This window comes from Tauraco erythrolophus, chromosome 5 (assembly GCF_009769465.1).
Source record: "Tauraco erythrolophus isolate bTauEry1 chromosome 5, bTauEry1.pri, whole genome shotgun sequence".
Lineage (NCBI taxonomy): Eukaryota > Metazoa > Chordata > Aves > Musophagiformes > Musophagidae > Tauraco > Tauraco erythrolophus.
Window position 1 is genome coordinate 16,085,488 of NC_141469.1, and position 11,874 is coordinate 16,097,361.

An 11,874-nucleotide genomic window follows, 5' to 3' on the forward strand; every position below is an offset into this window, starting at 1 on the left:
CTCGCTGGTCAGTGTGGGTCCCTGTTTCCATCTAGCCATGCTTAGACGGTCACAGCTGGACTCCTCTGGGCAAACACCCACACAGAGCAAACAGTGTTTCCAGTGGCTTGCCAAATTCCTCATTGAAATGGGTAACTCAAGCACGTGATTTAATTTCTGGGGCCCTACAGGAGGTATTTGCTTTAAAAGAGCAAGCTATCCAGTCACTGAAAACTGAAAGAGCATTATATTAAGGTGGAATCAAATGTTTTTGTCATTCCTGGACACAGACTATTTCTAAAAATGTAAGAGGACCTCAGTTACCCCTAAATTTGAAAACGTTAACAAGGCCACGCACAGGCAGGCTCTCCCTGCACGCTGCAGTTATTTTGTAAAATGCTTTCTGAATGCATGTTAGTCAATTTTTTTGAGGATGTGCTTTCACAGCAGATACAACCAGAAGTGTAACCTTAAAAGAGCGTCAGCTATTTCTAATTTTGTCAGATTTATCAGAAGGCCTCCATTAACACACACCTTTTTATCATTTCATAAAGCACATCAAACACTAGTTTCGACCTAACTAATATATTATCCAAGGTAGAAGAGCGGACACGCAGGTCAAGAACTAATAAAGACAAAAGCAGAAACGACTTACTTTGCAATCCAATAAAAAGATATATTAACTCACGAATAATAACCAACTTTAGATTGTGCCTTAAACTATTAAAACATACCCCAAAGTGTTTTAATAAAATCATGACCTGGCCTCCTAACTCATTTAAGGATTGTTTTTAACATATATTTTAGAAAGTAATAACACAAGGTACAATGACTGAAACGTTTTTCTTCCTCTTTATCTTCTACCCCCATGGCAGAAATTCTGAAAATGCTTAGCTTCTCGATGGAACATAAAGCTGGATGTACAGCACCAGTCTTAACTGATGCTTCCAAAACAATTGGAGATCAGCTACTTGGACATAAACATCAGCTCCTGTAAAAGCTTTGTTTCCATCAATATAATGTTTTTAGAACCACAGATGAAAAAAGTTATGCATGTTCAAAGCAGGACATGACACTAGCCCAGGAACCTGTCAGTCATGTCACCTTAACTGGGAAAAGTTAGATGTACACTAGCATTGAGAATCAATAATGAAGACTAATACTACTACTGATTTCACTCTCATAGCTGCTTAACAAATATAAAGCTTCAAGGATACAAACTAGTGAAAAGAAAAAAAGTGTCACATTTTTTCTCTGCATGCAAAGATTCCTAACCCTGAAAGCAGGAAACTCCACTCCATTATTACTACTCAGGCTCTGTGATTCAGTTCCTCTTCTCTGTGGAAAAAAGTGCCTCTCCACAGTCTATTTCCATTAGGATTAATTGCTGTCCTAGGCAAATAGATAACATGGTTCTTCCTGCTTCCCCATAAGACCACAAGGCTCTAAATAGCTGCTACAGAATTGACTAAAGTTATTCACACTGTGTTCCAGCAGAATCAGAGGCGCTAGTGCCAGAAATGCCAGCAGACAGAGGAGGAGAGGGCTGCCATCAATTCAACCACCACCTCCATTTGAAACTTTGTCATTAAAACAATGACACAGGTACAGAAACATGCTGTTCATCCAAATCCCAATTTGCCCAGAAGACAACTGGACAGTGTCATGATAATTCTTTTAGGTATTAGTATCATGCAACATATGAGTGACATCACCTGTTAGCAAGCCAACAGCATACAAGGAATCAAGAAACTAGACTCGCAGGGACATGCAGTGTTTCACTTCAACTCTGGCTGTTCCTTCTCTTCTTGGCAGACAGCCATCATTTCCTTTCTCCATGCCTCCTTTACACACCACTAAGAGGTTCTCTCCTTCATCTCTTCTTACTCCCAGATTGTTCCTCTTTGAAAAAACGTGTGACATGAAACTTGAAACGAGTCTCAGTGTCTGTGATATGCAGTGGAGCATAGGCACTTCAAGTCCACCTGTCCACAACTAAATCCTATAGGAAAAGATTGCCAAGACTTCGTACCTGCATATTGGCCTTGCATCTGCGAAGGAATCCTTTTGTGCCAATACTAGCTGCTGTCCTGTGCCTACCCAATGCGGTAACTTAAAGCCACCAGATCTTTGCTTGCATCAATCCTGTAGAGACCAGCCTAAACAGTTTTACTTTGAGAGCACGCCAGCAGGTGAGACAAAGGAGAGGAGCATACAGAGCTCACACCTTCTCTTTGTGTCCTACAGAGGCATGGAGACTCCATATAGTCCCTCTCTGCTTAGTTCCCCACAACGTTCTGCTCTAGGATTTGCCTCATTTCCCGGCCTGTATCTCAACTGAGCAGTAGAAAAGCCAAGATGCAGAAGGGGTGGCAGAAGACAGGTGCTAGTGTGCTCCTGAGTCTCACCCCGATTTGAGTTTGGAACACAACCAGGGTGTAGATCTAGTCTCAAAATTGTGCTCAGCACTTCAACTTAGCCAAAGCCCTGCAAAACCAAGCAATCCACCCTCTACGGATGCGTGAAATTTATTCACACTCTCCCTCTCATCATGCTCATTACTTTGCAAAGAATTTTCTGAAATCAAGGAGGGGTTATTCCATAAACGTCTAATATTTACCTTCTCGTTAGCCATTCTCCCAGCATCAACAACAGCAGCATAGTAATGAAATATTCCGATTACATTCAAACCTGATCAAAAGCAACACAAAAACTTTTAAAACAGAACAAGAATGAAGCAATGAGAAACTACAGTACCTCAGTTTTTAAGGAGAGTCCACTGTTAAAGAATATAGCTGAAACAGCAACGTAAGTTATGGTAATTTCTGGTTTCAAGGGTCCTAAAAAACACAGACATAGAGAACAAAGTGAACTATAGTCGCAAAGACAACGATATGCCTATATTACATCAAAGTAAATGAGAATACTTAGGAAAATACCTGGAGAAAATCTAATCATTAAAGTCTCTAATAAAAAGAATGAGGTTTCTATTAACTTACAGAAAGCATGCTATTCATTTTAAAATAAAAACAAACCCGTGAGTGGAGAGTGAGGTATAATGTCATACAAATTTGGCTTCTGTGATTACAGACCACTGGGAACTAACGGGTAAATTCTAGAAATGCGAAAATGGGGAATTTTCACAGTTCTGTCAGAGTATCCCTATAGCATCAGCAAACTCAAACTGTACACTCAAATAAAAATTTTAGCTGGTTCCTCCACAGGGCCATCAGTATCATTCACATATCTACCTCTCACTTCTTCCCCCACTGTACACACCCACCTGTCTGGCTGCCTGCACAGAGGAAACCAAATCATACCTTGCAATGATTTCCCTGGGACAATACAATTCCACGTTATTCCCCCACAACAGGGCTGGGGAAAAACGGTTCATTCCAGCCCTACAGTACCACATTTCAGACACACTGCTGCAGCGAGATCAGCAAGGGCAGATGTTTGCACCTCCAAGAGTTCCACTATATTAAAGGATTACATTTGTATATATTTATACTTTTTTTTTTTAGGGAGATTAAAATAAAATACTTTTTACACTCCTATAAAAATGATGAATTCTCTTAATACACTTTGGCTTTGGAGGCCACCGAGTGCAAAATGTATACACTCGTTTTTTCATAAGCATTCAACCAGTTATTATATTAGAACCAAAATATTAGCAGTCTACACAGTATCAAAGTAATATCCTAACTCTGCAAGTGACAGTAAGTTCTCAGGAGCAAAACTGCAGCAGCGAACAAGCAAGCCTTTACTTGACACTCCAGAAGAAAAGCCCCTTTCTGCTCTCTCGGATGAATGATACATTGACAGTTACACTGGAGCAAGGTCAATGACTCTTAAATTAGAGGGATTTGATAGTACACTGAGTCTAATCAAATTAGCATCTCAAGTAATTTAAACCCGAATCCTGCTCTCACAGAGGACTCTATTGATGAGACGCTAAAACCGTGTGTGTTAAACACAAAAAATTAACCAATCAACCTATATGACGCGTAAGGGAAAAATAAGCCAGGAAATGCAAGAGTTAAAGTTGCAACAAAGCACATGGCTAGCTGCAAGATTATAGCATGTTAACTGAATAGCCGGGGGGGAGAAAAAAAACACACAGAAAAATTATATAAATATATATGGTTATACAGAAAACTCTACATTTTATATATAGAATTATATAGTTTTTCTAATCTTTTAGAATATTAGAGCATATATGTAGATACACACCAGGCAGATAGGCAGTGGGTTAGTTAGTCTGGCTAAGACTGGGGTACTTCCAGGACTCAGTTTTTCTATTTTAGGGCTTTTCACTGGGCTACCTGAACTCCTTTACGCAGGAGAAACCTTTACCACTAGAACAACCACATGTTCACGGAGCACAGTGAACTCTGGTCAGAGCAGATCCCCTTCATCTCTTGTGCCAAAGACTGGTCAGGAAAGCTCTTTTCACAAAGGAACTAAATAGGCTCATTCATCAAACAGGAAAACACACGAAAAGGGCTTGGCTTATGCCCTGAAGGTGGCAACAGCGCAAATCTTTATTATTTGTGGCACAATGTCGCACTGGTATGGATGCTGGATCATCCATACCATTCAGCAAGGCCCTGCAAATTACAGTGCATGGTCTTGTCAGCTGGAAAATGATAAACTAAGGTTTTTCATATGCTGATATTTCCCCACACACACTGCTTTTTTTTTTTCTGGTGTTAGAACGAGCACTGAGATCACGTCGCTTCAGAAGACGGATACCACTTTGGGAAACACGTGCTCACAAGTTTCAATCAATGCTTACAAGATTTTTCAAACGAGTTGTCCCAGGAACAATGCCATGTCAAGGCTTGACATCTCTTTGCAGTAGGATAATTAAATGAAGTGCTCCATCATAGTGCTTCCATGCAGGAAGTAAGCTGAAGAAAAATTATCTCGTATTCTACTCAAAAAGATCTCCCACATTGCTACTCACAATTAGCACGACAGTCAAACCAGAAAAGGACAAACCACCCAATACTATCAATTTAAAGTTGTCTTTAAGGTCTGACGAAGACGCAGCATGGATCCTGCAAGAAGCTCCATGTGGGTCCTATCTACCTATGCAAAACAGCACGCAGATGTTAGAAGGGATCCTTGCACAGCAGGAATTTGCCTACCCTGAACTCCATGAAGTACCGGAGCCTTAGTTACCACAGCAAGTATTCAGAGCCATATTTTTTTTATCATTTTCTTTTTTCCCAGAACCTAAGCAGGGGCGGGGGGGAAAGGCTGGCTCCTCAGTGAGAAGCTGTCTATCCTCAAACTTCAGCTCTGTTAAGGAAAAAATAAAAAATCAAAATTCTATGTGTATAAAAGCATAGCTAGATTCTTTCTCCCCTCCCACAGCATGGAACTGCTATAGGAATTTTGTTCAAGTGTCCTCCATCGCTTTTCTTAAATCTTCAGAGATTGATTAGAAAAAAAATACACATATATGTATAAAATTGTATTTCTTCTTGAAAACTGTGAACATCTGGAACTGGAGTTACAATGGAGACTAACCAGAAGATGCTGCCAGTGTTTACACTTCAAGACACACTGTTTATTTTAAAATAACACTGGATATTTCATCGGCTCTTGTTACTAGAAACACACAAGACCTCACCACTTAGAAAAAGCCAGATCTTTCTTCTGATTTGTTTACTGTGAGCATTTGACACAGAATAATTTTCACTGTTTTCCCTCATTTTTCATAAAGAAGTAAGAGGGGAGAGAAAAAAAAAAATCTTTAAAATACAAGTGTGTTATCATAGAATAAAAAAAATAGCTGGCTGAAACATAGCACCTGAGATTTTAACACAATACACTACACCTCTCGAGAAGCTCACAGATGACAGACGTTCATAAACTGAACTGCAATGACTTTGTGCCCATCTCAGAGTTCTTGAAGTTATTACTCATGTTAACAGGAGTACGTTCAAAGTAAGTTACTAATCCAAAAAGAACGGGATATTGTTCCAGCAACTGGTACAGTGCCTAGCAAAGGTACACACAGGAACACACCTGGAAATATTTCTTGGGTTCCTGAGAAACAGCGACGGGCTAAGGAGCAGCGAAGCGGAGCTGCTAAGGAGGGCCCGGCGGGTCGGGCTGTGCCCCTTACCCCGCGGGTTGCCCTCCCGCACTCCCGCGCAACTCGAGTTCCGAAGTTTCTGCGCGGACGCCCCGACGGCCGAGAGACCCCCGAGCCGTCCCAGCGTCCCCGGCAGCAAAGCGAGCGGCACCCTCCGCCCCGGGAGCCGCGGAAAGGCCCGCAGGCTCTCCCCTGCCTCCGCACCCCCGCGGCGAGGCGGCCCGCTCCCCGCCCCGCCGCCGGCACCGGGGCTCACCCCGGGCAGCGGCGGGCCCGGCCGGCACCACCGAAACGCGCCAGGATGGGGCGGGGGGCAGCGGCGGCCGCCGGGAGTTCACAAAGTACCGCCGGGCCCCCCGAGGGCTCGGGGGCGGTGGCTCCGCGGCCCTCCGCCGGCGCTCCCCGCGCCGCCCGCCGAGCTGCCGGGGCGCACCGGCCGCGGCGGGGCAGCGGCCGGACTCACCCCCTTTGACGCCGACGGCGGGCTCCAGCCGCGCCACTGCGATGACCAGCACGATCCCGAGGATGAACCACTCCTTCCGCAGCCGCTCCGGCAGCCCCATGGCGCTGCCCGCCGCTGCCCGCCGCCCGGCCCGCCCCGGTCCGGCGCGGTGCACGGCGCAGCGCCGGGGCGCGGTGCAGCCCCACCGCCCGCCGGCAGCACCAGCCGGATCCGCAGACAGGAAAAGTCTCACCCACCGCCGCCATCGCTACCACGCACCTCCTAATAGACACGCAGCCACCGCGCCGCCGCCCGCCCGACTGCCCGCCCGCCCCGCAGCGCTGACCCCCCTCCCCGTACCCCCCCGCCACCACCCGGCTTCGTCCGCCCGCGCCCCGCGCTGCATCCTCGCGCCGAGGGGGGGGCGCCGGCGGCCACCGCGGGTCGCGGCGGCGAGGGGTGGGAAGACCGGACGGTGACTCCCGCCAACGTTGCTGTTGTCGCCGGGCGAGCCGATGAGCGTGCCCTCCGCAGCCGGTCCCGGCGGGGGGGCGCGGCCCCCGCGGGCGCGCGTCTCGGCGGGCGCGGTGGGGGAGCGGGCGGCCGGGTCGTGCGCGGTGTTTCGGTACATTACAACGTTTGCGTGACGCCCGGCGCTTGACGCGCGGCGGGGCGGGAGGGGGCGGCGCGGAGGGCGCTCCCTGGCGCGCGGGCACTCTCCGCCGCCCGCTTCCACCCCGTGGGAACCGGGAACCGCCGGCCGCGGAAGCGCCGCGGGTGGTCGGGGCGGGATTTCTCCGTTGAGGCGGTTCGCTGTGAGGGCGGGCTGGGGGTGGTAGTGAAGACATGGACAGTTAAAACGGCACAGCCCGTACTGCGGAACCGGAGAGCTCCGGACAGGCGGTGGCTGCTGTGTCACACGCGTATCACCTGTGTGCGCGCCTTGTCCCGTTACTGCGCCAAGGCGGCGAATGACAGATGAATTCGTCGCTTCGTTGCGGTAGGAAGGCGCCTGCCTGCCCGGTCTGAGCAGCCCCAAAGGCATCTGCCCTGCCCGCAGGCAGAGGAACGCCTATCGCGACCTGCCGACATCCTTCCCCTGCTGCGGTGCGTGAGTGCCTGCTGGGCGAGCCGGCTTCCGAACCGGAGACGATCGCCCGTGCGGAGCTCGGTGGGTTTATTTCAGTGTTACAGACGTTTCCATTAAACCACAGTATAAAAAAAAAAAAAAAAAAAAAAAAGCTCGTTCTGGTGCTCGACCCGCACTTTCCCTTTCCTATTCCCCTCTAGTCTCCGCTTCCCCGGTGGATTCATTAGGCCGGCCGCGACCCCCTGGCTTTAAATCACATTAACAAGGAAACGATAAAGTACGGAAGGCTCTAGCGTCACAGCTGCTCACACCGGTACCGCCACGGCTGCCTTGTTCCGGCAGGTTGCAAACACACAACAGTTCTGCTGCGTGGTTTCTAAACGTTTAGGTAAGTTTATACTTCGGAGTCTCTGTGGATGTATTCAGGCTTCAAAGAATAGCCCTGCCACACGCTTTCTGCTACCGAGTAAATAAATGTTTATAGCTCAAAGCTCAGCTATGATCTCAGCTACTCCAGGAGGCGTATATTGCTGTACGTCCTGTGAGGTTCACTTGTGTAAACACATATACATCATAGCTGTAGTTTTTTAACATGGAGAGAACGTGCCTCCTCCTACTCACAAGAGGATCCAAAATGTCCAGTTTAAAATGATTATACGTTTCATGGCTTTACTAAAGCTTCCTGGAGTACACATTGGTCCTTGCTCTCTTCTCAGATACGAGAGCCAAATTGCAAAACCTCACTGCATTTGCCTGTGCAACTGCTACAGGTTGACTGTTTTAAGAGAAAACAAATGCGTAACAGCTGTTCTTCTAGAGCAAGCTGTGATTATAACAAGCATAGGATTTGATTACTTGGAGAATTTGATTACTGCACGGGAAGGATAAGATGAATCAGCTAAAGATGTAAAGTTAATGTTTATCATATAAATGATATTAAATCTTTGTGTAGATATTCACAGTGAGATGGCTCTAGTTCTATGACATGGGTTTTATCTGCACCGCTCATAGAACAGAGTGCTTAGATCTTTTCCTACGTGGCTCGGAAAGCACACTAGCAAGAGCATGGGCCCTCTGATCTGAACACAGCAGGAGACAGGGCAGATGTCCACTGTTTCCCAGGTCGTTTTGTTGTGGACACGTATATAGCCCTGGGGGTCCTAACAGAGATGGGCAGGAGGGTTTGCACTTTCTGCCTGGCAATTCCAGCCCAGCTGCTTCAGTACATGACCCAGAGGCCTCACTTTGCCCCAGCTGGGCTAGAAGACACAGCTTCAGCACAATTTGGGAAACACTGTTACCAAGGAAAAGCAAAATGACAAATAATCTATTGAGGCTGAAAGTTACGCACTCAGAAGAAGCCAAATTTCATAGCAAATGAAGTTGCTGCAACATCAATTGCTGCAGAAGCTGTAGATGGATGCAAAGAAGGGGCAGGTACAAAAGGCACTTGGTCTGCCAATAACATCCTGCAGTAAAGACAGCAGTTTCTCTCTGCTTTTGCATCATAGTTTTCACATGGGACTAATCCTGCCCCTCACTTTTTGCAGGTGGATAGTAATGATGAATTTCCAATCTTGCCCACTGCTGAAGTTAATTTGAGATTCATTTTGCCAACAAGTTTCAGATGTTTGCTCACAGCAGATCTAACTGGCAAAAGTTAGAAACCTCAGGTTCAGTCCTGGGCTCTGGAAGATTCTTCTCATTTTCCCCTCCAAAGGATCACTCCTTGTGAGCTGTCCCAAGGCTGTCTCTCCTTCTTTAGAGAAGGATGAGCTATCTCACTGCATATTACATTTAGAACAGTTAAGAAATACAAAAAAAAAAACCCTAATGGTTTGCCGATGGTCATCAAAAGCCATTCTTTGATTATCTTGATAAGCAAATAGGTGTCTCAGATGAAATAGATTAAATTGTTCCTGTTCTTAAATAAGAGAGGACTCTGTAAGCCCTGCCCTACCAGTGAAGAACAGGAAGGAAGAAAGCATTACAAGTGTATTGTATAATTGGCAGGACTCTCACGCATCCCAAGTCCGTTTGCAAAACAGCATCGCTGCTGCTATAAGGCAATTTTGTCATCCATATTGAGGCATTTGGTCAATCTTGGAGAGGGACAAGTCAGTGTCTGTCATCCAAAACTATATCCCGCAACATTTCACTTCCCTCATCAGGTTCCCATACAGATAATATGCATATCCTAATTAACTCCTGGGACTTGACCAGATCCCAGAATGGTCTGGCACATGTGTACGTATATTCTCCATTACATCTGTACTGGTTTTGGCTGGGACAGAGTTAATTTTCTTCACAGTAGGTAGTATGGGGCCATGTTTTGGATTTGTGGTGGAAACAGTGTTGATAACACAGGGATGTTTTAATTATTGCTGAGCAGAACTTACACAGAGCCAAGGCCTTTTCTGCTTCTCACCCCACCCCACCAGGGAGTAGGCTGGGGCTGCACAAGAAGTTGGGATGAGACACAGCTGGGAGAGCTGACCCGAACTGACCAAAGGGATATTCCATAGCGTATGACATCATGCTCAGCATACAAAGCTGGGGGAAGAAGGAGGAAAGGGGAGAAGTTAAGAGTGACAGCATTTGTCTTCCCAAGTAAATCATTAGGCGTGATGGAGCCCTACTTTCCTGGAGGTGGCTGAACATGTCCCTGCCTGGGAAGTAGGGAATGAATTCCTTGCTTTGCTTGTGCGTGTGGCTTTTGCCTTCCCTATTAAACTGTCTTTATCTCAACCTACGAGTTTCCTCACTTTTACCCTTCTGATTCTGTCCCCGTCCCACTGTGTGGGGGAGTGAGTGAGCAGCTGCATGATGCTGAGTTGCTGGCTGGGATTAAACTATTACAACATCATAAAAACTATTTTGGGATATGTTTAGTTGTGACTTAGACACAGTACAGGAACAAGAATTTAGCTTCTCTCTGACTTCAGATGACCAAATTTTAATTTTTTTTCAATGGCAAACACACCTCAGGGCTTCCAGATGCTTTCCTGCCTCTAAAAACCCTCGTGCTTCCTTCTGCATAATATAAAAGCTTCACCACATGCATGCATAGCTACATGACACCAAATCTTCATTACTCAACAGGTAATCCATTGAAATCAACAGGACTGTTTATGTGAGCGACCCCTGTTTTTTTCATGTCTGCAAAGAGGCAGAAGTGGACTGAATGTTTCTGGGCTTCATGTTATGAACAATCAGTCTTAGGTGTTTGTAACTGATGCCGAGACAGCAGCTCCTCTTTGTGCCATATGGAGCCTATTTCTTTTGTGTACCCAGCCTCTTATCTGCACAACATACCTGGCTGTCTAATAACTACACAGTTAAGTTATTTTAGGGGAATGTGCTGGATTTTTAAGTTCCGTAGTAGCAGATGTCATCTGATTATGCATTTAGACAGGAGAGATTTCACTATAAAGGAGAGGGGATCATGAGATAAAGGGAGCTTAAACGAGAGGAAGAGATAGTATTAAATAATTTAACTTGAAAAGAACAAAGATATTCAGAAGGAATAAGATAAAGAGAGGTGTTAATTATAAATAGGAAAGTTGAGGAGAAAAAGTGGAAATATATGGGAGACAGTTTACAACACATTTATATTTCTCACAAGCACTTAGTGGCATGATCTCAGATTTCCTCAGCAGCTTAAGGAAATACTACACTGATCCCATTAGCTGGTTTTCCTCATGGAAATGGAATTCACAACTCTTATGCTGTCCTGGCCTAGGTGCTTATACTGTTTCAGGCATCTGCAAGGGATCACTTGGTTGTTGCTACTGGATATTATTAAATGTGCTCATAGGCTGCAGGACTTACTACCATTAGCATAATGTAGTAGTAGAATTATGTACGAGTTCAATTTAGAACAGCGCTTAATGGGACTTAAACACATGTATAGGTATGCTTTTCTAAATAGAAGCTATAAGATGGTAAAAGGTTTTGTGGATCTTTGGTTTTACTTCTATCATGGTATGATTTTTTTTCTTCCCCCCGGAGACTTTAAATGCATAATGATTTTTTTTTTTTTAACTTATAATAAAGGGTCATCCTATGAATGTAGTATCCAGCAAATAAGCAATTTTTGTTTTACTTATGAGCCCAGTAAGAAATTTTCATTCACTAATCTTGGCCATTAGGAAGAAAATTTAAAAGGCAACAAACAGGGCTTTGCTGATCCCTTTCATAGAACATGCTTGCTCTTACAAAGAAAGAACCTGGCTTAGTGCTGCTTCACTCATG

General features: G+C 45.6%; 1 protein-coding gene across 2 annotated transcripts in view; it reads right to left on the minus strand.

Annotated features, from left to right (window-relative positions):
• SLC10A7 (solute carrier family 10 member 7) overlaps positions 1–6,651 on the minus strand; it is a 149,485-nt gene extending 142,834 nt beyond the window's left edge. For both annotated transcript variants that reach the window (XM_086611835.1, XM_086611834.1), the window contains exons 1-2: positions 6,552–6,651; positions 2,737–2,819 (exon numbers count right to left, since the gene is read on the minus strand). In XM_086611835.1, coding sequence (XP_086467961.1) covers positions 2,737–2,819; positions 6,552–6,651 — 183 coding nt within the window. The remainder of the gene's footprint in view (positions 1–2,736; positions 2,820–6,551) is intronic.
• Between the last annotated feature and the right edge of the window lie 5,223 nt (positions 6,652–11,874).